The 25,423-nt window shown below is 43.6% G+C and overlaps 2 protein-coding genes across 2 annotated transcripts in view; both read right to left on the bottom strand.

Moving 5' to 3' along the window:
* syt8 (synaptotagmin VIII) overlaps window positions 1-8,127 on the bottom strand; it is a 25,578-nt gene extending 17,451 nt beyond the window's left edge. Inside the window, exon 1 of the mRNA XM_083916795.1 lies at window positions 8,091-8,127. The gene's annotated coding sequence lies outside the window, so the exon portion shown is untranslated. The remainder of the gene's footprint in view (window positions 1-8,090) is intronic.
* Window positions 8,128-10,967: 2,840 nt separating this feature from the next.
* Window positions 10,968-23,476, bottom strand: dld (deltaD). The gene is made up of 14 exons (XM_083916501.1): window positions 23,360-23,476; window positions 18,955-19,030; window positions 18,716-18,795; window positions 18,212-18,280; window positions 18,057-18,126; window positions 17,641-17,741; window positions 17,396-17,539; window positions 16,649-16,750; window positions 14,996-15,186; window positions 14,739-14,909; window positions 14,357-14,546; window positions 13,348-13,485; window positions 13,153-13,242; window positions 10,968-12,535 (listed from the first exon to the last, which is right to left on the bottom strand). Exons 1-14 carry the CDS (start codon window positions 23,396-23,398, stop codon window positions 12,470-12,472), a joined length of 1,527 nt encoding a protein of 508 aa, XP_083772627.1. The 5' UTR covers window positions 23,399-23,476; the 3' UTR covers window positions 10,968-12,469.
* Between the last annotated feature and the right edge of the window lie 1,947 nt (window positions 23,477-25,423).

Below are 25,423 nucleotides of genomic sequence, written 5' to 3'. Positions count from 1 at the left end.
AATCAGCGTCTCTGTTCACTCACACAGGCAGAGGTTTGAACGACAGACGCCATTTTGTTTTGTTTCCTGTAACGTTCAGAACACTTTTAACGTCCTTTCCCCTAAAACACACACACACACACTTTAACGGGTCAGGGCCGAGTCACCGGTTCGATCCCTGGTTCTAACATCTTACAACACTTTTCTCCAAACAACTTTTCTGTCATAATATTCTGACTTTTGTTCTTTAAATGTTACGACTTTTTTTGTCACAATCTCCGACTTTTTTTCTGCACATCTCCCGACTCTTTCCTCTGAACATCGCGCCTGTTTTGCTTCCTGTAACGTTCATCACAGATTTTAACGTAACCTTTTCCTGCGGGATCACGTGTTCATGATCGTATCTGATGTTTCACGTTCGACGTAAACGTTCGGGAACGTTCCGACGTCGTAGCTTTAAACTCCGGGAGGATCGGACTCGTGTCCGGAGATCAGGAATAACAAACGACGTTCGTTCTGAAACAAACTCCGGTTTGTCGTCGTCGTCAGGACTATTATTATTATTATTATTATTATTATTATTAATACCTGTAAAACCTTTAATGTCTCGAACAAAACGACCGTCTGACGTGTTTGTTTTTCTCACTAAGTCGAGGTTGATCAAATGTTTGTGTGTGTGTGTGTGTGTGTGTGTGTGTGTGTGTGTGTGTGTGTGTGTGTGTGTGTGTGTGTGTGTGTGTCTGTGTGTGTGTGTGTGTGTGTGTGTGTGTGCGTGTCTGTGTGTGTGTGTGTGTGTGTGTGTGTGTGTGTGTGTGTGTGTGTGTGTGTGTGTGTGTGTGTGTGTGTGTGTGTGTCTGTGTCTGTGTGTGTGTGTGTGTGTGTGTGTGTGTGTGTGTGTGTGCGTGTCTGTGTGTGTGTGTGCGTGTGTGTGTGTGTGTGTGTGTGTGTGTCTGTGTGTGTGTGTGTGTGTGTCTGTGTGTGTGTGTGTGTGTGTGTGTGTGTGTAAACAGCTCTCGGTTGTTTGTGTAAACCTGTTTTTCAGCCTTGTGTCTGTGTGACAGTAAACACCTGAAGCTTTAAACAGAACGACCTGAAGCTTCTGCACGAAACCGACCGAAACAACAGAACCAGAACCTGGAGACACGTCCGGACAGAACCTGGAGACACGTCCGGACAGAACCTAGAGACACGTCCAGACAGAACCAGAACCTTCAGACACGTCCAGACAGAACCTGGAGACACGTCCAGACAGAACCTGGAGACACGTCCAGACAGAACCAGAACCTTCAGACACGTCCAGACAGAACCTGGAGACACGTCCAGACAGAACCAGAACCAGAACCTAGAGACACGTCCAGACAGAACCAGAACCAGAACCTAGAGACACGTCCAGACAGAACCTGGAGACACGTCCAGACAGAACCAGAACCTTCAGACACGTCCAGACAGAACCTGGAGACACGTCCAGACAGAACCAGAACCAGAACCTAGAGACACGTCCAGACAGAACCAGAACCAGAACCTAGAGACACGTCCAGACAGAACCTGGAGACACGTCCAGACAGAACCAGAACCTTCAGACACGTCCAGACAGAACCTGGAGACACGTCCAGACAGAACCAGAACCAGAACCTAGAGACACGTCCAGACAGAACCTGGAGACACGTCCAGACAGAACCAGAACCTGCAGACACGTCCAGACAGAACCTAGAGACACGTTCAGACAGAACCTAGAGACCCGTCCAGACAGAACCTAGAGACATGTCCAGACAGAACCTAGAGACACGTCCAGACAGAACCTAGAGACACGTCCAGAGAGAACCGGAGACACGTCCAGACAGAACCTAGAGACACGTCCAGACAGAACCTGGAGACACGTCCAGACAGAACCGGAGACACGTCCAGACAGAACCTGGAGACACGTCTAGACAGAACCAGAACCTAGAGACACGTCCAGACAGAACCTGGAGACACGTCCAGACAGAACCAGAGACACGTCCAGACAGAACCTGGAGACACGTCCAGACAGAACCTAGAGACACGTCCAGACAGAACCTGGAGACACGTCCAGACAGAACCTGGAGACACGTCCAGACAGAACCTGGAGACACGTCCAGACAGAACCAGAGACACGTCCAGACAGAACCTGGAGACACGTCCAGACAGAACCTAGAGACACGTCCAGACAGAACCTGGAGACACGTCTAGACAGAACCGGAGACACGTCCAGACAGAACCTGGAGACACGTCCAGACAGAACCTGGAGACACGTCCAGACAGAACCTAGAGACACGTCCAGACAGAACCTGGAGACACGTCCAGACAGAACCTGGAGGCACGTCCAGACAGAACCTGGAGACATGTCCAGACAGAACCTAGAGACACGTCTAGACAGAACCTAGAGACACGTCCAGACAGAACCTGGAGACACGTCCAGACAGAACCGGAGACACGTCCAGACAGAACCTAGAGACACGTCCAGACAGAACCCAGAGACACGTCCAGACAGAACCTAGAGACACGTCCAGACAGAACCTAGAGACACGTCCAGACAGAACCCGGAGACACGTCCAGACAGAACCTAGAGACACGTCCAGACAGAACCGGAGACACGTCCAGACAGAACCTGGAGACACGTCCAGACAGAACCGGAGACACGTCCAGACAGAACCTGGAGACACGTCCAGACAGAACCTGGAGGCACGTCCAGACAGAACCTGGAGACATGTCCAGACAGAACCTAGAGACACGTCTAGACAGAACCTAGAGACAAGTCCAGACATAACCTGGAGACACGTCCAGACAGAACCGGAGACACGTCCAGACAGAACCTGGAGACACGTCCAGACAGAACCTGGAGGCACGTCCAGACAGAACCTGGAGACATGTCCAGACAGAACCTAGAGACACGTCTAGACAGAACCTAGAGACAAGTCCAGACATAACCTGGAGACACGTCCAGACAGAACCGGAGACACGTCCAGACAGAACCTAGAGACACGTCCAGACAGAACCCAGAGACACGTCCAGACAGAACCTAGAGACACGTCCAGACAGAACCTAGAGACACGTCCAGACAGAACCCGGAGACACGTCCAGACAGAACCTGGAGACACGTCCAGACAGAACCTAGAGACACGTCTAGACAGAACCTAGAGACACGTCCAGACAGAACCAAAGACACGTCTAGACAGAACCTAGAGACACGTCCAGACAGAACCCGGAGACACGTCCAGACAGAACCTAGAGACACGTCTAGACAGAACCTAGAGACACGTCCAGACAGAACCTAGAGACACGTCCAGACAGAACCGGAGACACGTCCAGACAGAACCTAGAGACACGTCCAGACAGAACCCAGAGACACGTCCAGACAGAACCTAGAGACACGTCCAGACAGAACCGGAGACACGTCCAGACAGAACCTAGAGACACGTCCAGACAGAACCCAGAGACACGTCCAGACATAACCTGGAGACACGTCCAGACAGAACCGGAGACACGTCCAGACAGAACCTAGAGACACGTCCAGACAGAACCCAGAGACACGTCCAGACAGAACCTAGAGACACGTCCAGACAGAACCTAGAGACACGTCCAGACAGAACCCGGAGACACGTCCAGACAGAACCTGGAGACACGTCCAGACAGAACCTAGAGACACGTCTAGACAGAACCTAGAGACACGTCCAGACAGAACCTGGGGACACGCCCAGACAGAACCTGGAGACACGTCCAGACAGAACCTAGAGACACGTCCAGACAGAACCTGGAGACACGTCCAGACAGAACCTAGAGACACGTCCAGACAGAACCTAGAGACACGTCCAGACAGAACCTGGAGACACGTCCAGACAGAACCTGGAGACACGTCCAGACAGAACCTGGAGACACGTCCAGACAGAACCTAGAGACACATCCAGACAGAACCTGGAGACACGTCCAGACAGAACCTAGAGACACATCCAGACAGAACCTAGAGACACGTCCAGACAGAACCTAGAGACACGTCCAGACAGAACCTGGAGACACGTCAGACAGAACCTGGAGACACGTCTAGACAGAACCTGGAGACACGTCCAGACAGAACCTGGAGACACGTCCAGACAGAACCTAGAGACACATCCAGACAAAACCTGGAGACACGTCCAGACAGAACCTAGAGACACGTCCAGACAGAACCTAGAGACACGTCCAGACAGAACCCAGAGACACGTCCAGACAGAACCAGGAGACACGTCCAGACAGAACCTAGAGACACGTCCAGACAGAACCTGGAGACACGTCCAGACAGAACCAGAGACACGTCCAGACAGAACCTGGAGACACGTCCAGACAGAACCTGGAGACACGTCCAGACAGAACCAGAGACACGTCCAGACAGAACCTGGAGACACGTCCAGACAGAACCGGAGACACGTCCAGACAGAACACGGAGACACGTCCAGACAGAACCTGGAGACACGTCCAGACAGAACCGGAGACACGTCCAGACAGAACCAGAACCTAGAGACACGTCCAGACAGAACCAGAACCTAGAGACACGTCCAGACAGAACCTAGTGACACGTCCAGACAGAACCGGAGACACGTCCAGACAGAACCTGGAGACACGTCCAGACAGAACCTAGAGACACTTCCAGACAGAACCAGAACCTAGAGACACGTCCAGACAGAACCTAGAGACACGTCCAGACAGAACCTGGAGACACGTCCAGACAGAACCTAGAGACACGTCCAGACAGAACCTAGAGACATGTCCAGACAGAACCTAGAGACACGTCCAGACAGAACCTAGAGACACGTCCAGAGAGAACCTAGAGACACGTCCAGACAGAACCAGAGACACGTCCAGACATAACCTGGAGACACGTCCAGACAGAACCGGAGACACGTCCAGACAGAACCTAGAGACACGTCCAGACAGAACCCAGAGACACGTCCAGACAGAACCTAGAGACACGTCCAGACAGAACCTAGAGACACGTCCAGACAGAACCCGGAGACACGTCCAGACAGAACCTGGAGACACGTCCAGACAGAACCTAGAGACACGTCTAGACAGAACCTAGAGACACGTCCAGACAGAACCAAAGACACGTCTAGACAGAACCTAGAGACACGTCCAGACAGAACCCGGAGACACGTCCAGACAGAACCTAGAGACACGTCTAGACAGAACCTAGAGACACGTCCAGACAGAACCTAGAGACACGTCCAGACAGAACCGGAGACACGTCCAGACAGAACCTAGAGACACGTCCAGACAGAACCCAGAGACACGTCCAGACAGAACCTAGAGACACGTCCAGACAGAACCGGAGACACGTCCAGACAGAACCTAGAGACACGTCCAGACAGAACCCAGAGACACGTCCAGACATAACCTGGAGACACGTCCAGACAGAACCGGAGACACGTCCAGACAGAACCTAGAGACACGTCCAGACAGAACCCAGAGACACGTCCAGACAGAACCTAGAGACACGTCCAGACAGAACCTAGAGACACGTCCAGACAGAACCTAGAGACACGTCCAGACAGAACCCGGAGACACGTCCAGACAGAACCTGGAGACACGTCCAGACAGAACCTAGAGACACGTCTAGACAGAACCTAGAGACACGTCCAGACAGAACCTGGGGACACGCCCAGACAGAACCTGGAGACACGTCCAGACAGAACCTAGAGACACGTCCAGACAGAACCTGGAGACACGTCCAGACAGAACCTAGAGACACGTCCAGACAGAACCTAGAGACACGTCCAGACAGAACCTGGAGACACGTCCAGACAGAACCTGGAGACACGTCCAGACAGAACCTGGAGACACGTCCAGACAGAACCTAGAGACACATCCAGACAGAACCTGGAGACACGTCCAGACAGAACCTAGAGACACATCCAGACAGAACCTAGAGACACGTCCAGACAGAACCTAGAGACACGTCCAGACAGAACCTGGAGACACGTCAGACAGAACCTGGAGACACGTCTAGACAGAACCTGGAGACACGTCCAGACAGAACCTGGAGACACGTCCAGACAGAACCTAGAGACACATCCAGACAAAACCTGGAGACACGTCCAGACAGAACCTAGAGACACGTCCAGACAGAACCTAGAGACACGTCCAGACAGAACCCAGAGACACGTCCAGACAGAACCTGGAGACATGTCCAGACAGAACCTGGAGACACGTCCAGACAGAACCTGGAGACACGTCCAGACAGAACCCAGAGACACGTCCAGACAGAACCTGGAGACACGTCCAGACAGAACCTGGAGACACGTCCAGACAGAACCCAGAGACACGTCCAGACAGAACCCAGAGACACGTCCAGACAGAACCAGGAGACACGTCCAGACAGAACCCAGAGACACGTCCAGACAGAACCAGGAGACACGTCCAGACAGAACCCAGAGACACGTCCAGACAGAACCAGGAGACACGTCCAGACAGAACCTAGAGACACGTCCAGACAGAACCTGGAGACACGTCCAGACAGAACCAGAGACACGTCCAGACAGAACCTGGAGACACGTCCAGACAGAACCTGGAGACACGTCCAGACAGAACCAGAGACACGTCCAGACAGAACCTGGAGACACGTCCAGACAGAACCGGAGACACGTCCAGACAGAACACGGAGACACGTCCAGACAGAACCTGGAGACACGTCCAGACAGAACCGGAGACACGTCCAGACAGAACCAGAACCTAGAGACACGTCCAGACAGAACCAGAACCTAGAGACACGTCCAGACAGAACCTAGTGACACGTCCAGACAGAACCGGAGACACGTCCAGACAGAACCTGGAGACACGTCCAGACAGAACCTAGAGACACTTCCAGACAGAACCAGAACCTAGAGACACGTCCAGACAGAACCTAGAGACACGTCCAGACAGAACCTGGAGACACGTCCAGACAGAACCTAGAGACACGTCCAGACAGAACCTAGAGACATGTCCAGACAGAACCTAGAGACACGTCCAGACAGAACCTAGAGACACGTCCAGAGAGAACCTAGAGACACGTCCAGACAGAACCTGGAGACACGTCCAGACAGAACCTAGAGACACATCCAGAAACACAATTTCCACGCAGAAATGTTCCGCGTAAGAAATTCAGCAGCTTTGTTATTTTTAAAATGCGATGAAACAGATTCACGTCCATTTTTGAGACCTTTTCCGCAACAAAGTCAGCTAAGCTAACGTCGCTAATGCTAACATGAACACCTCAGATAATAAATCACTGTTGTGATGCTAAACATGGCTGTTAGCTGTGTAGTTAGCTATGCTATGCTATGCCATGCTAACAGTGGACCTGACACCATTAGTGAGGTGTTCTTTGAACTCGTGCGTCACCGATCCCGAGGTGTCAAGCTCCAGCTCACAGGTCAAATTAAAAACTTCACACTGTAAACGTGAATGTCTCCTTCTCTCCAGATGTGAAACGTTGAACATTTCCAGTGCAGCTCCTTGTTCTTGTCCTGGTGTTTTGTTTTTAGTCGAGTGAGTTTGACACCCCTGATCTACGCGCTAACGGAATTGCAATCTTCTTTATTATTATTATTATATTATAATTATTTTACTGAAACAAGAGACTTTTTTTCACAAAATCTTCCGTCTTTTTTCTATAAATGCTACGATGTTTTTGTTGCTATCTTCCGACTTTTTCTCTTAAAATATTACGACTTTTTATAGTTAGTTAATAGAAAAACTTTTTCCTTAAAATATTTAAACTTTTTTTGTCGCAATCTTCCGTGTTTTTTAAATAAAATATTACGACTTTTTGACAATATATCACCTTTTTTTTGTCGCTATCTTCAAACTTTTTTTCCACTGAAACAACAGTGCGTCCGTCCGCTCCTTTATTTGTTTATCTGTTTTTATTTTCACCCTTTCTTCACGTTCGTCTCGTCTTCGTTGTTTGTTTCTTATTTTAAAGTTTTGAAACAAAAACAAAAGAAAAGAAAAAACAAACGAGAAAGAGAAGAAAGTTCAAACGACACGAGCTCGAAACAAACATGAAGAAGTGAAAACAACAAACACACAAAAACAATAATAATAATAATAATAATAATAATAAAGAAGCATTAACGTACCTGTGTGTGTGTGTGTTTATTTAAACCTCATTCTTCTCCTTTTGTTCAGACGGCTTCAAATTTTCTTTCCTGTCGTTTTCTCAACTTCACTCCATCTTCTGAGTTCACCTGCAGCGCCGCACCTGCTGAACACACACACACACACACACACACCTGCTGAACACACACACACACACACACACACCTGCTGAACACACACACACACACACACACCTGCTGAACACACACACACACACACCTGCTGAACACACACACACACACACACACACACACCTGCTGAACACACACACACACACACACCTGCTGAACACACACACACACACACACACCTGCTGAACACACACACACACACACCTGCTGAACACACACACACACACACACACCTGCTGAACACACACACACACACACACACACACACACACACACACCTGCTGAACACACACACACACACACACACACACACACACACACACACACACACACACACACACACGCGCAGATCAAACAGAGGTGGAGTCGTTAAAATACCAGTTCTTCAAAGACGTCGTGTCTCAGAAAAGCAGCGACTTCCTGTTGCAGTCGTCGCTCCGTTCATTAAAGGGACAAACTCACTTTTTTTACTTCTACTTTATTACTTTAAATGTTTTTTTGTGAAATATTTTGTCTTTTTTCTCCGTGTTGCTGCAAAACCCTTTTCCACGATGACGTCAGTGAAACATTTACAACAAACAAACAAACGACGTCTGTGTTCGAGCCGCTGCAGGAAGCGCTCTGATTGGCTCGTTGGACAGACCGGACGCACCTGTGCGAAGGTGCTTCTGGAGCCGCGGGCGGAGACTCGGAGTTCCTCATGGTCAAAGTTTCATTAAGCGTGATGAGACGTGAAGAAAGGACAGAACCGCCTCAAAGGAGGCGACGGACGGACTCTCGTAACGACGACAACTGCACTTTAATTTTCACCTCAGTGTAAAAAGACTCAATTTTAATCTTTTTTTTCTCTGTGTGTGAATATTTAATAATATTGTTCCAGTTATTCTTATATTTTACACTTCCCTGTGTTTGTATTGTTCATATATTTCTATATCTACTGAGAATTTATTGTTTCTTCTCTGTTTTTATCCACTTTGCTGCTGTAATATTATTATATTTCCCCTTCGTGACGAGTAACAGAAAATGTCCGTAATCTTATTTTAGTGTTTAGAGAAAGAAAAGTCGTAATATAATATAATATTCTGGGGAAAAAGTCATAAAATTAAGATAAAAACTAATATTTTAAGGAAAAAAGTCCAAATGTTTTTGGGAGAAAGTCATAAATTAAGACAAAACTCGTAATATTTAAAGAAATAAAGTTAAAAAAGTGAGTTTTTCGTGCCGTGTCCCTTTAATTAAAGTCGCCGTCGGTTCGTTTGCTTTCTTCGACCTGGAACTCTTATTTTGAAAGGGTGTGAGGTGAGACTCTGCGGACACGTTCCCCGGGACGTCTGAGGCACGCTGATGGCGAGTCCGTGCTCCAGCGGCGTGTCAGGATGGAAACATGATGTTTGGGACAGTTTCATGGTCGAGAAGCGAGACCCCCCCCCCCCCTGCCCCCCCGAGAGTTTTTCGTAGATCCAGGACACCGAGACTCGCACGTGTCGGAGGGCGCTCCTGCGACTTCCTGAGCGCTTCATCAGAGACGCCGCTCGCCAGAAGACCAGGAAATGCTCACGTTCATGTGACAAAAGCCGTTTCCAGTGACGGAGGAGACCTGTTTGGACATTTTGACCTATTTGTAACATTACGGGGATGAACGCGGGGTGCGAGGGGCCCCCTGTGAACATTCGTCCGGGGCCCAAACAGACTCTAGGACCGCCTCTGCCCTTTAGCAACGCTTTCTGAAGACTTTACCTGAAGGAATTACCCACAATGCACAGCGGCGAGACGTTAAACACAAACAAAACGTAAACTGAACAAGATTAACATTAAATTTAGACAAAAACAAGAAGCTGAAAGAAACTAAACTTCAACTGTTTCCTTTGTCTTCTGCACTTTGACACGAGTCATTTACGTTTAAGTTCACTCGTTTGTTTGTTTTATTTTGTGTTAATTGTGATTTTTGCTGTTAAAGCACTTTATTAACTGCTGTTTTTAAAGGTGCCATAGAAATAAAGTGACTCCTTTGATGAAAAGTCGACTTCCTGCGTAAAAGATTAAATTAACTTTATTATAAATGTGTGAAACGACCGCTGGATCAAACTCACCCACCTCACGGGTCAGAGACACGAACACAGAGGTGATTAAACACATTTGATTTGTCATCAGATTAAAAACAACCGAGCTTCTGCGGCGGCCGGCGTGATCGAAGCGCGCTCGCTGCAGCGTTTCCACGGCAACACGGGAGGTTTTAAACTTTGACCTTTGGAGAAGAGAAACGTGAGACACGTGATGAAACACGCGGCGCGGAGGAGAGAGAGAAAGAAAAATGACACAAAGTCGTTTTATTCAACTGAGAAAAACTGATTTTATTGGTTTAAATGGAGAAAAGCTGCAGCCAATCACAGCGAAGCATTCAGAGCAGGAAACGGGTCACGAGAAGGTTTCTACAAGCGGACGCCACAGCGTGTGTGTGTGTGTATGTGTCTGTGTGCGTATATGTGTGTGCACGTGTCTGTGTGTGTGAGTGCGTGCGTCTGCCTGTGTGTGTGTGTGTGTGCGTGCCTGTGTCCTCCTCTCTGTGTGTCTGTGTGTGTAAGTGTGTGTGTCTGCGTGCGTATGTGGCTGTCTGTGTGTGTGTGCGCGAGTGAGTGTGTGTGTGTGTGTCTGTCTTTCTGTGTGTGTGCGTATGTGTGTGTCTGTGAGTGTGTCTGTCCTCTGTGTGTGTCTGCGTGTGTGTGTCTGTGTGCGTCTCTGCCTGTGTGTCCTCTCTGTGTGTGTGCGTGTGTGTCTGTGTGTGTGAGTGTCTGTGTGAGTGTGTGTGTGTGTGTGTGTGCGTGTGTGTGTGTGTGTGTGTGTGTGTGTGTGTGTGTGTTTCCTCCGTGCAGGTCTTAAATCCTGCACGTTGCTTCGACACGACTGTAAAACTCTTTAGGACTCTTTAAGTCGTTAAAACCAAACGTGGTTAATGAATAAATGAGACGACAGAAACAAGAACATTCAAATCAAAACGTCGTCAAATCCATTTCCTGCCGCTCCTCCGACACTTCAGAGGATTTAACTTTACTCTGCAGACTTTAGATTCAAGAGTAACGACCACGTGAAATCATCCAGGGTCGTTTTCTGCACTTAAACTCAACAAATAACAATCGTGTCACAACTATTAAGGTAGAAATCCAGGAAAGATGCTAACAGCCTGACGTGGCTAACAGGGATTAGCTCGGGGCAGCACGTTGAAGGCATTCAAAGGTCTTTTTTAACCACTAATGCTGCTGAAAATAACAGCAAACCTCTGCAGCAGCATGAGAAGAGTCCCTACACACACAACAAAGCATCAATGGGCTCCTTCCACTGTAATGGACTTTACTATGAGAGGAGCTGGTACAGGGGCCAGTAGGTAAGTCTTTAAAACACTCTTTAATAAACTCTGGCTTCACTAACTACGCTGATGATGCTTTGTTGTGTGTGTAGGGACTCTTCTCATGCTGCTGCAGAGGTTTGCTGTTATTTTCACCAGCATTAGTGGTTAAAAAAGACCTTTGAATGCCTTCATCGTGCTGCCCCGAGCTAACCACTGTTAGCCACATCCCGCTGTTAGCGTCTCTCCTGGATTTCTCCGTTAATAGTTGTTACAGAAAAAACTTTTTCCTTGGTGTATTTGATGTTTGTAAGTACAGAAAACGACCCAAGGATGATTTTACAGCAGAATTAATCTTTAAATAAAAAAATAAAGGTGCTTTCAGACTCACGTCGGCGACGGATGGAGACTGAAACGTGTTTTAAACGCTCTAAAAAGCCGATAAGTCGACTTTAACATATAGAAATGTTTCCACTATTATATTTTCTTTACTGTTTGGTCTGAAACGTCTCAGCTAACGTCTGTTTCCTGTGGAACTTTAACGTGTAAAGTGAAGCCGCTGCAGCTTCCTGCGGAGGAGTTCAGCTCTGTGACAAACAGAGAAACCAGACGAAACGACTTCCTCTTCAGGAGAAACCGCGTCTCTGTCCTGTAAATGTAAATAATCACAATCTGTTCTGAGAAGCAAGAACCTGCAGTCAGTGACGAACCGCCCGAAGCCTCCTTTAATAGTTTACTGGAGAACGATGAAAGAACATAATAATAATAATAATAATAATAATAATTATATTTGACTGTTGTAGAGCTGTTGATCACGAGCAGGAGAATCCCGGGGGACGCAGGTGTGTGTGTGTGTGACGTCCCCTCGTTCACAGAAGGAGCCGAGTCATCAGAAGTTTATGGCTTTACCGAAGGAGGCGGCGAGGTTCGCTTCCCTGAAGGCCTCCGACACCGTCTGCAGGGGGGGGGAGAGGAGGGGGGGGCGAGAGAGAGAGAGAGGAGGGGCGAGAGAGGAGGGGGAGAGAGAGAGAGGAGGGGGGGGGGCGAGAGAGGAGGGGGGGGGGGGTGAGAGAGGAGGGGGGGGGTGAGAGAGGAGGGGGAGAGAGAGAGAGGAGGGGGGAGAGAGGTGTGTTGTTTACTAAAGTATCGTTTATTTTCTGTGTGTGTGTGTGTGTGTTCGTGTGTGTGTGTGTGTGTGTGTGTGTGCGTGTGGTGCGGGGCGTACAGGGTGTGTGTGTGTGTGCGTGCGTGCGTGTGGTGCAAGGTGTGTTCCTTTGTGTGTGTGTGTGTGTGTGTGTGTGTGTGTGTGTGTGTGTGTGTGTGTGCGTGTGTGCGGTGCAGGGTGTGTTCGTTGGTGTGTGTGTGTGTGTGTGTGTGTGTGTGTGCGTGTGTGCGTATGTGTGGTGCGGGGCGTACAGGATGTGTGTGTGTTCGTGCGTGTGTGTGTGTGTGTGCGTGTACGTGTGTGTGTGTGTGTGTGTGTGTGGTGCGGGGCGTACAGGATGTGTGTGTGTGTGTGTGTGTGTGTGTGTGTGTGTGTGTGTGTGTGTGTGTGTGTGGTGCGGGGCGTACAGGATGTGCGTGGCAGACTCTGGCGACGTCCTCACAGGACGCTCCGTACTCCATCGCCAAAGCTGCTTCGTTGATCATCTCTCCGGCGCCCTGCAGAGACACGGCAGCTCTTAACCAATCAGAACGCAGTACATCTCTTACACGCACACATGCTCACAAACACACACACACACTCTCTCACACACACACACTCACAGTTCCGACGATGTGAGCTCCCAGCATCCTGTCCGTCTCCTTGTGGCTCAGGATCTTCACCATCCCGTCAGTGTCGGCGTTCGTCTTCGCTCGACTGTTCGCTGCGAAGGGGAACTTACCGACCCTGTACGGGACGCCCTGAGGAAGAGGAGGAGGGGGAGAGAGGGGAGGAGGAGGGGAGGAGGAAGAGGAGGAGAAGAGAGGAGAGAAGAGAGGAGGAAGAGGGGAGGTGAGAAGAGAGGAGGAAGAGAGGGGGAGGAGAGAGAGGAGGAAGAGGGGAGGAGAGAAGAGAGGAGGAAGAGAGGGGGAGGAGAGAGAGGAGGAAGAGGGGAGGAGAGAAGAGAGGAGGAAGAAGAGGAAGAGTCAGACTGTAAAATCACAGCTTCAGATCTTCATTTCCTCTGACCAATAAAGGGCATGTATGTGACGCTGGGGGGGAGGGGCGTACGTGCATCTGGCTGACATTTACAGAATTAGCAACATTAGCTCCACCGTCCGGGAGCTAGGCTAAGCTAACAACACGCTACTAGATAAACGGGAGTGTGAGGGAACGCAGTTATTTATTTTTATTTTTGTAACGGGATTTTTAAAAGGCGACAGACCGACACAGGAGTTCAGCCGCTACCAGATTAGCATCTAGTGTGCCGTCATGGTGCAAGTGCTGCTATCTAATTAGCATAACAGAGCTAACGTTAGTACGGTGTGTTCCTAAACCATCTGTTGGTTCAGCCGCTCGAAGTGCAAACCATCTTGTTACTAGGGAAACGCCACCACACGAATGACCTCAGTCCAGGTCCAGATGACGGAGTTAGCATGCTAATGATGCTAACTAGCCTCCGGGGCGAAGCGAGGGCAAGAAGCTAGCTGACACTCAACAGGCCTGTTTAACATGGGGGTCAATGAGAAACTGCCCCTAGTGGACGCTCAGAGAACTGACGCTTTTGGAGCTTCCTGATTGGACCAGGAAGTCTCTGTGGGCGGGGCTTAATCACGGCGCTCGTCCTCTCACCTCCTCCTTCAGCTGCTCCTCGGTCTTGCCCACCCACGCCACCTCGGGGTGCGTGTAGATGACGGAGGGGACGCAGTTGTAGTCGATGTGCACGGCGCCGCCCGCCATGCCCTCCACGCAGATGATGCCCTCGTCCTCGGCTTTGTGCGCCAACATCGGCCCGGCGACCACGTCCCCGATGGCGTGAATACTGAGGAGGAGACGGAGACGACAAAGACCATTAAAACCATTATTGTGTCTTTATTATCATTGTTGAATATATCTTTAATTTATTTTAATGCATTTTTTATTTAATGTAAGTTGAGTTTTAGTCGTGGGGGACGCCCACGGGACGCCCACGGGTCGCCGTGTCCCCCGGGCGGCGCCCTGAGCTCGTGGTCACCTGGGGACTTTGGTCTGGAAGCGGTTGTTGACGGGGATGCGTCCCCGGTTGTCCAGCTCGATGCCGACCGTCTCCAGCCCGAGGTTTTGCGTGAAAGGTCGTCTGCCGATACAGACGAGCAGCACGTCGCACGTCAGGGTCTCGTTCTTCCCTCCGGCCGCCGCCTCCACGCTGAAACACAGACGTTACGCCGTTAACGGAGGTTACGGGCGCCCGCCGTCGCTCACATTCATGACCCTGAAGGTTTGTGGACTCACGCCACGTCGATCTTGCCGTCGGGCCTCCTGGTGGCGCCCATGACCTTGGTGCCGAGCTTGAACTTTAAGCCCTGCTTCTGCAGAATGCGCTGGAAGGTCTTGGACATCTCCATGTCGATGCCCATGCCGCCCACGTGGCCCAGGAACTCCACCGCCGTGACTTTGGAGCCCAGACGCTGCCACACTGACCCCTGCAGGACGGGAGGAGCATGAGCGCGTGAGAGAGAGACACGGCTTCACACATGACGTAAAATAAAATATTAAATATATAAAGAAATGATTCTCACAGAGTATGAAGAGGTCGGTTTATGGTTTATTTATTTAATTTCTATTTTATTTGCTTATTTATTTATATTATAATATTTTTAATTAAATAAAATAAATATGCAAGAAATTCATGAGAGAAACTGTATTTTTTAAATACTTGTTCAGTAAAGTTAAGTTAAAGTTAAGTGAGTTAAACAAAAACAAATTGTAAAAAGTAAAATAAAATAAAGATAATAAATAAATAAATAAAAATACATAAAATCATGACAGAGGAAGCGTTTAATTAATAATGATTAAATTAGTCTTTACTTCCTATTTATTAATTTACTTAATTGTTATTTATTATTTTTTAATTTCTGTTTCTGAATTTTATTTTATTTGCTTATTTATTTATATTGTTATATTTTTTATATTACTTTAATTTAATAAAAAAAAATATGCAAGAAAATAGGAATACATGAGAGAAACTGTATTTTTTCTAAAATACTTGTTCAGTAAAGAAAAACAAAACAAATGTAAAAAACAAATATAAAAATACATAAAATCATGAGAGGAAGTGTTTAATTAATAATGATACAATAAGTATTTTCTTCATTTTTATTAATTTACTTTGTTTTGTTTTTTTTAAATTTGTTTCTGAATTTTATTTTATTTGCTTATTTATTTATATTATAATATTATTTATATTATTTTTGATTTAATAAAATAAATATGCAAGAAATTCATGAGAGAAACTGTTTTTTTTTTATATTTTCTCAATAAAGTTAAACAAAAAAAAATAAAAAATAAAAAATAAAAAAAGATAATAAATAAATAAAAATACATAAAATCATGACAGAGGAAGCGTTTGATTAATGATTAAATAAATCTTTACTTCCTTTTTAATTTAATTTGATTATTTATTCTTTTTTATTTTGTTTCTGAATTTTATTTATTTATATCGTGAATTAATTTAGATTTTGGATTCTAAAATAAATCAGTTTGTTTATTATTTTTGATTTAATAAAATAAATATGCAAGAAATTAAAATATAAATTTATATATTTGACAGAAAACACGAGAGAGAAACTGTATTTTTAAGAAACTTGTTCAGTAAAAAACATAAAAAATAAAAGAACTAATAAAAACTGAAGGATTAAATCAGTGTTTACTTCTAAATGTTTGTTTTTCATTTAATTAAACGTTCTAACGCCCGTTCAGCTTCATGAGGCTGCTTTGCAGCTTCATTTGTAATTGTTTGGTTCTTTTTAAGCCTTTATTGTTTTCATGTTTCCGTCGCTCGGACGGCGACGGACGACGCTGAGATTGGACCCGGCTCAGAAACGAGCGGTGCGTCTGAACCACGGGGTCGAACGCTCGCTCTGCGTGCACGTGTGGGTTTATTACCAGCTCCACGCCGATGACTCCGGCTCCGATCACGATCATCTCCTCTGGGACTTTCTTCAGGGACAGAGCGCCCGTCGACGACACCACCACGTCCTCGTCGATCTGAAAACATCACACACACAGGTTCAAACCCGGGGCGTGACGAAGTCCCGTCCCACGAGATTCTGTGATATTAAAACGAGTTATCACGCGGCACCAACATGAACACTTCATACAGGAGGAAGAAGAAGAAGAAGAAGAGGAAGAGAGGAAGAAGAAGAGAGGAAGAAGAAGAAAGAGGAGGAGGAAGAAGAAAGAGGAGGAGGAAGAAAAGGAGGAAGAGGAAGAAGAGGAGGAGGAGCAGGAAGATGAAGAGGAGGAGGAGGAGGATGAAGAGGAAGAATGAGAAAGAGGAGGAGGAGAAGGAAGAAGGAGGAAAAAGAAGAGGAGGAAGAGAGGAAGAAGAAGAAAGGAGGACGAATAGGAAGAAGAAGATTAAAGAAGAGGAGGAAGAAGAGGAGGAGGAGGAGGAGGAGGAGGAGAGGAAGAAGAAGAAAGAGGAGCAGGAAGAAGGAAGAAGAAGAAAGAGGAAGAACGAGGAAGAGAAGGAGGAACAGCTCCCCAGTGTGCGTGCGCGCACAGACAGACAGACAGACAGAAAGACACACACAGTAACGTGCGTTAACGAGCAGGTGCCCCGCGGCCCGTAAATGTTCACGTGGCACATGTTTGGTTTTGCTGTGCAGAGCCTAAAGCCGGACGTCGTACCTGGATCCCGGGGAAGGGCGTGACCTCAGAGCCGGTGGCGATGAGGATGTTCTTGCTGTTGATGACCTGCTCGCTGCCGTCTGCCGCCACCGCCGTCACCTGGTTCTTACCTGTCACCCTCCCGTAACCGTTGACGTGGGTCACCTGAGGAAAGGGGGGGGGGGGCATTAATGTTAGAGAAAGAAAGACAGAGAGAGAGAGACACAGAGAGAGAGAGACAGAGAGAGAGGGAGAGAGACACTGACTTTGTTCTGTTTGAATAAATGTGCGATTCCTCCCGTCAGCGCTTTGACGGCGCCGCTCTTCTGAGCCATCATCTTCTCCAGGTTCAACGAGATGCCTGTAACTGAACGCGAGAGAGAGAGAGAGGGAGAGAGAGAGGGAGAGGGAGAGGGAGAGGGAGAGAGAGAGAGAGAGAGAGAGAGAGAGAGGGAGAGGGAGAGGGAGAGGGAGAGAGAGAGAGAGAGAGAGAGAGAGTCATTTTGCTTCTGTTTCCAGTCATTTTGCATCTGTTTTCAGTCATTTTGCATCTGTTTTCAGTCATTTTGCTTAAGTTTTCCACTCCTAACGGGGAAAACGAAACTGAAACTTATCTGAGATCCGTTATTATTTAGTTTGACCCACTGAGACACACACACAAAACATCGCTTTACTTTCTTACTTTCGATGCCTCTGCTTTCAAAGTCCTTTCCGTGAGCCAGGTGGTAGAAGTAGGAGTTGTTGAGCAGAGCCTGCAAACACAAAACACCATCCAACACGTCACACCCTAAATCCGACGCACGTGTGTTTCCTTTAATCCTCCTCTGGGTTTCTTACCTTGGAGGGGATGCAGCCCACGTTCAGACAGGTCCCCCCCAGCGTGCTGTTTTTCTCAACACACACCGTCTGTGAACAAACACACAACGCAGAGATGTCGACATTTAGATGCTGAGACGATGCTGCAACACTACAGGTTTAAAAACCATGCAACGGATCCAAAAACTCACGGATCGGATCATTTTTTGGATCATTTTACCTTCCTGGTATTTCACTTGCTCATGTATTTTTTAAATGTTTTGTGTTTTTATCTCGGCTTTGTTGCAAAAGAGGTCATTCCTCTTTATGTTCCTGAGTTTAAATACAATAAATAAGTCAATGAAGTTTGCTTGCAAATGTCTTCTCACGTCCGTTTATTAAGAAAATAAACATTAATTTAATTTGCATTGTGTTCATGTTTGCAGCTCGTTGCTCTTTAGGGGAAGAGGTTCTTGTTGAAACCCGCACCGTGAGATTTCTGCATCAATGTGACGACGTGTGATGTTTATTCTGAAGGCAGCTTACCTTGAAGCCGAGCTGCGCGGCTTTGATGGCGGCGACGTAGCCGCCCGGACCGGAGCCGACCACTGTGACGTCTGCATCGACTGCAGGAGGACAAACACAGCGGCGTTAATCACAGAGACATCAGATCCAGTCCACGGCACGAGGTGCAACGTCTGCTCAACGTGGACGTAAGCATCGCCGCACACCTGGCTAAAGTTCACAAGTCGTTAATAAAAGATAAGAGTTACGGGGGATCTTACTTGCTGCTTTGTCGGCGTAGGTTCTGACGGACAGCGCCGAGGCACCGTGCAGTTTGCAGGGAAGGTGGTGGCTCCGCTGAGGCGACAAGAGACAAGAAGAGTACTTACACACACGCGCACACGATACAATACAGTCTGTGAAAGGGCGAGGTGTTAGGGATTATCTATCAGTCAGCAACATTTAAAGAGGATAAAAGTTGAAATAGTTTAATTTCTGAGGGCAACCTCCCACTGTGCCTCCGTCCCGTGCCCCAGCACGTTCCACGGCTAAAGTCTGGTTCGTTTGACCAGTGTGAGTGCAACCGTACCGCGTCTAGGAGCGGAACGCTTGCCGTCCACGGGCCGTTTGGGAGAGGTGGGCTTTAGTAAAGCACGTGCGCACGTGTACGAGCACGAGCGTGCGCACGTGTACGAGCACGAGGCCTACGGCGGTTCTGAGGTCATTTCCTGTGCGCCTGTTGGGACGTAGAAAAAAGAAGGAGGGACCATGCGCGGACATTTCAAACAATGGCGGTGAAAGGTTCACGTTGGTGTGATGCGGAGGTGGAGTGTTTACTGCAGATTTGGTCGATGAAAAGATTCAAAAACAGTCGACAAGACGCACAAAAACTCCGAGGTCTACGGAAAGATCTGGAAACAAAGCCACGCATCGCCATGACGTCATCAATGCGTGTGACGTGTTACGGCGTGATGACGTATAGGCAGCAAGAAGCATTCTCCGAGGCCCAGGTAGTGTGAGTACAAACGGGCCTGGAGGGGGGGACAAGGACCCTAAAGCACGGGGCACAGGACGGAGGCACAGTGGGAGGGCGCCCTGATAAAAAGTGCACATTTAATCATATTTTCCTGGACGACTCTCGGGCGGCACAAAGGCGTCCTTTGTTATTTGTTTTGCGTATTTCCTTCAGTGTCGTTTCCTTGTTCCGTGTGCAGAAGAAAACTGGTAAAAACAGGTTTGGTGAAGCTGCCGTCAGCGTCTGCGTCAAAGGTGACGCTTTAAAGGTGACGTCTGCGTCTGCGTCAGGGAGGAGCTCAAGTCGACCCTAATTTCTCATGATTATTTAAATTATTTCCTTTGTGTTTTTTAGATTTTTAGTTCTTTATGTTCTGGAGTTTTTTATGAATTTATTTCAGACACTTAAAAAAAATACAAATTAAATTAGTTCACAAATAAGAGAAAGAAACGTGACATAAATATAAATTACTCTTATTTAATCCGACCCCTTATTCAGTATTTGCTGTAATCTTTATGATTTATCTACAATTTGTAAGTATACAATAATAAACGTTAAACAATTTTATAAATAACATAATATATAAAAGAAAAGAAATAAAAATAATATGGCCTACATAGAAACATCTACATATAACCTTAACTATACATAAATAAACCATATTTATACACAGAGCCCTCCCTATGTTCTCTCTGCGTTTAAGTTTTTATTTTAAATTTAATAAACTTTACTTCAGACAGTTGAAATATTATATATATATATCAATAAATATAAATATATATATATAAATAAATACAAATTATATATATTGACAAACAACAACAAATAACCAGTAAAAACATGAGAAATAAACATCCATTTTTAATGAAATTTAAACTTAAAATGTAATTTTTAAAAAAGTAAAACAGATATTTTCATTCATTTTTATGAGAATGCAAAATAATATAAAGTCACAATAATGAGATAAAAAGTCTAAATTATGAAATAAAACGTGTAAATTATGATAAAAAGTCTAAATTAATGATAAAAAGTCTAAATTATGAGATAAAAAGTCTAAATTAATGATAAAAAGTCTAAATTAATGATAAAAAGTCTAAATTAATGATAAAAAGTCTATATTAAGAGATAAAAAGTCTAAATTAATGATAAAAAGTCTAAATTAATGATAAAAAGTCTAAATTATGAGATAAAAAGTCTAAATTATGAGATAAAAAGTCTAAATTAATGATAAAAAGTCTAAATTAATGATAAAAAGTCTAAATTAATGATAAAAAGTCTATATTAAGAGATAAAAAGTCTAAATTAATGATAAAAAGTCTAAATTAATGATAAAAAGTCTAAATTATGAGATAAAAAGTCTAAATTAATGATAAAAAGTCTAAATTAATGATAAAAAGTCTAAATTATGAGATAAAAAGTCTAAATTATGAGATAAAAAGTCTAAATTAATGATAAAAAGTCTAAATTAAGAGATAAAAAGTCTAAATTATGAGATAAAAAGTCTAAATTAAGAGATAAAATGTCTAAATTATGAGATAAAAAGTCTAAATTAATGATAAAATGTCTAAATTATGAGATAAAAAGTCTAAATTATGAGATAAAAAGTCTAAATTAATGATAAAATGTCTAAATTATGAGATAAAAAGTCTAAATTAAGAGATAAAATGTCTAAATTATGAGATAAAAAGTCTAAATTAATGATAAAATGTCTAAATTATGAGATAAAAAGTCTAAATTATGAGATAAAAAGTCTAAATTAAGAGATAAAATGTCTAAATTATGAGATAAAAAGTCTAAATTAATGATAAAATGTCTAAATTATGAGATAAAAAGTCTAAATTATGAGATAAAACGTTGAAAATATGAGAGTCTATTGTGAATGTTTGAGTTAATTAATGGAAAATAAAAGTTATAAAAGGTTTTAAGTCAGAAAAACTTCAGTGCAGAAAACTCAATAAAGTCTAAAAGTTTGTTTTATTATTTTTACTTTTAATATTTTAAAAGGAAACGTGTTTAACTTATAAATGTGATGATTAAAAATAATGATATTTATGACGACGTAAATACAGTTAAAGTATAAATGAGCTCAAAGTTTCCTCTTTATTCCTGTTCGTCTCCATGGAAACCACTTTGATGTGTTTATTAAACGGTATAAGAAGCGTGAGCACCGTCATCAGCGCGTCCGTCGTGATATTTATTAGTTACAGATTTGAATTTGAATTCACCTGAAGACTGTTGAATAAATCTGTTTAAATGCTTTTAAATCTGCACTTAAACACCAAACCTTCATTTCACGTTCACAGCCTCATTTATGCAACTTTTATTCATAAAAACATGAGGAAAATGTCTGATTTAAGCATTTATATATATTTTTTTATACATAAAAAGAGATCTGTGTAAAAACATTTGACTTTAACATCTCGACAAAATGAAACAACAACCCGGTTTCATCCAATGTTCACATTTCACAAGCATCAATGTGAGAATAATTAAAAATAATGATATTTATGACGACGTAAATACAGTTAAAGCATCAATGAGCTCAAAGTTTCCACTTTATTCCTGTTCGTCTCCATTAAAACCACTTTTATGTTATTTATAAAGTGTTTAAGTGTATTAGTTAGATTTATAAATAGTAAATAAAGTAAATAAAAGACAGATTAAAGCATCACTGAGGTGTAAAAAAGGATCAAACAAGTGAAAACTTCTGTTTTATGTTGTTTTTTTTCTCTTAAAAGTGAAATAATTTAATTTTATATTCTTTTTTAAACATTTCTGAAATAAATTAATTAGTTAAATTCACACTCGTGTTCTTCTGTGCACACGTTTCTACTGCAGCAGGTTGGGGGTTTCATGTTTTGCTCAAGGGCACTGAGCAGCAGAGATGTTAAGCAATGTAGACGTGCTAGCTGTTAGCATGTAGCAACTCTTTAGCCTTCCCAGCTAAGCTAGCCGGAAAGCTAACGCGTCTGAGTGTGATATTAAAAGCGTTTTCATTAATAAACTTCTTAAATGAGACAAATAAATAGAAATAAAGTGGAATTTAAATGTAATTTTAGGAGAAAAGGCCGCAGTCAGAAGTTCTCTGACGCGAGCTAACACCGTTAGCCGTTAGGTAACCCATGCTAACTGCTAGCATGCTAACATGCGCAGTAAGAGAGCTGTCAACTGAAACACCAATAAACTAAATATAATAAATAACAAATATTATTTCTAACGTCAGTAAAAACGTTAAACATTAGCGAACACGTCTCACGTTACGTCATAATCCCCAAACACAACAAACTAAGCTAACGTTAGCATCTCTCAAAATAACAAACTTCCAACAACAAAAGTCGTCATTTTGTTTAAATTTGCGCCTTTTTATGTTAATTTTGCTGCGGCCGAATTAAAAATAGGTGAATAATAAAATAAAATAATGTTTTAATTACGCGTGACACGACGTAGTTTTCCGCCAGTAACCATAACAACCGTGAATCGCCCGTTTACCCAGCGGAGTCTGGCGCTGCACCGGGGCACTGCGCTGTTAGCTGAGCCGCCGTCCAGGCCCCGTCCCCGGGTTCCAAAACACCAGTGTCCCCGGGAACCGACAGCTAATGGGACCGGTTAGAGGTCGGTTCCCGCTCCGGACAACACACACGGGTCAGCGGGTTGATGGTACCGGTCCTTACCGTGGCCAGAGAGCGGTATAACTGCGTCCAACTCTGCATGATGTCCGTGTCCCTTCACCGGAGCCGTAACCTACAAACAGGCCGAGCAGCCAAGGACTCCGGCCACTGCGCAGGCGCACTACCACGCTGCACTTTTTTATTTATTGACAAAAGGATCGTTTACAAAAACATCCGGTAAACTTTATTGACAAAAGGATCGTTTACAAAAACATCCGGTACTTTTTTACTGACAAAAGGATCATTTATTGACAATACACAAAAAACATCTAGTAAACTTTATTGACAATACACAAAAAACATCTGGTAAACTTTATTGACAAAACACAAAAAACATCTGGTAAACTTTATTGACAAAAGGATAAAATACAAAAACACCTGCTAAACTTTATTGACAAAAGGATCATTTACAAAAACATCCGGTAAACTTTATTGACAAAAGGATCATTTACAAAAACGTGTGGTAAACGTTATTGACAATACACAAAAAACATCTGGTAAACTTTAATGACAATACACAAAAAACATCTGGTAAACTTTATTGACAATACACAAAAAACATCTGGTAAACTTTATTGACAATACACAAAAACATCTGGTAAACTTTATTGACAAAAGGATAAAATACAAAAACATCTGGTAAACTTTATTGACAAAGGGGTAATCTACAAAAAACATCTGGTAAACTTTATTGATGAAGGGGTAATCTACAAAAACAGCCGTTACTTTTTTATTGACATTATTCAAAAACATCTGGTAAACTTTATTGACATTATTCAAAAACATCTGGTAAACTTTAATGATAAAGGGGTAATCTACAAAAACAGCCGTTACTTTTTTATTGACATTATTCAAAAACATGTGGTAAACTTTATTGACAATACAAAAAAACATCTGGTAAACTTTATTATACAAAAACATCTGGTAAACTTTATTGACAAGAGGATAAAATACAAAAACTTTTGGTAAAATTGGGAGGTGTTCCAGGCACGTCCAGCTGGGAGGAGGCCTCGGGGAAGACCCAGGACCAGGTGGAGAGATTAGATCTCCACACTGGCCTGGGAACGCCTCAGGATCCCCCAGTTAGAGCTGGTTAATGTGGCCCGGGAAAGGGAAGTTTGGGGTCCCCTGCTGGAGCTGCTGCGCCAGAGACCTGATCCCGGATCAGAGGCTGAAGATGAGATGAGAATTTTAGATATTTGTTAAATTGATGAATGGAACTAAAGCACAAACATGAAATAACATTTTTAAACACTTTGTTTACTCACTAATTAAACTGTTTTTCCCTTTGTTGACAAAAACAGCCTTAAATATTTGTACTTTATTAAAAATGCGCTGCGTCCTTTATTTTATCTCTGTGTTATTTTTTGTTTTGTCTTTGTTTTTTTTTATGTACTTTATTGTTACTTTATAATACTTTGTGATACTTTATTATTGTATTTATTATTGTATTTAATTTTTTATTTATATTTTTATTTATTTTACTTTATTTATTTATACTTTGTAATACTTTGTAATACTTTATAATAGTTTATAAAACTTTATAATACTTTATAATACTTTATAAAACTTTATAATACTTTATGATACTTTAAAATACTTTATAAAACTTTATAATACTTTATAATACTTTATAAAACTTTATAATACTTTATAATACTTTATAATACTTTGTAATACTTTATAATACTTTGTAATACTTTGAAAAACTTTATAAAACTTTATAATACTTTATAAAACTTTATAATACTTTATAATACTTTGAAAAACTTTATAATACTTTATACAACTTTATAATACTTTGTAATACTTTATAATACTTTATAATACTTTGTAATACTTTATAATACTTTGTAATACTTTATAATACTTTATAATACTTTGTAATATTTTATAATACTTTATAAAACTTTATAAAACTTTATAATACTTTATAATACTTTATAAAACTTTGAAAAACTTTATAAAACTTTATAATACTTTATACTACTTTATAATACTTTGTAATACTTTATAAAACTTTATAATACTTTGTAATACTTTATAATACTTTGTAATACTTTATAA

Source organism: Echiichthys vipera (assembly GCF_963691815.1).
Source record: "Echiichthys vipera genome assembly, chromosome: 7".
NCBI lineage: Eukaryota > Metazoa > Chordata > Actinopteri > Perciformes > Trachinidae > Echiichthys > Echiichthys vipera.
Note: the sequence above shows the minus strand (reverse complement) of the source record. Positions and strands in the feature narration are given on the sequence as shown.

What these genes read in the sequence shown, in the direction of transcription:
- dld (XM_083916501.1), bottom strand. Translation starts at nt 23,398, where the DNA reads ATGCAGAGTTGGACGCAGTTATACCGCTCTCTGGCCACG. An exon ending in CTACGCCGACAAAGCAGCAA is followed by an intron (nt 18,796 to 18,954) that starts GTAAGATCCCCC and finishes GTCCTCCTGCAG; the next exon opens with TCGATGCAGACGTCACAGTG. An exon ending in GACGGCAAGATCGACGTGGC is followed by an intron (nt 14,910 to 14,995) that starts GTGAGTCCACAA and finishes TCTGTGTTTCAG; the next exon opens with CGTGGAGGCGGCGGCCGGAG.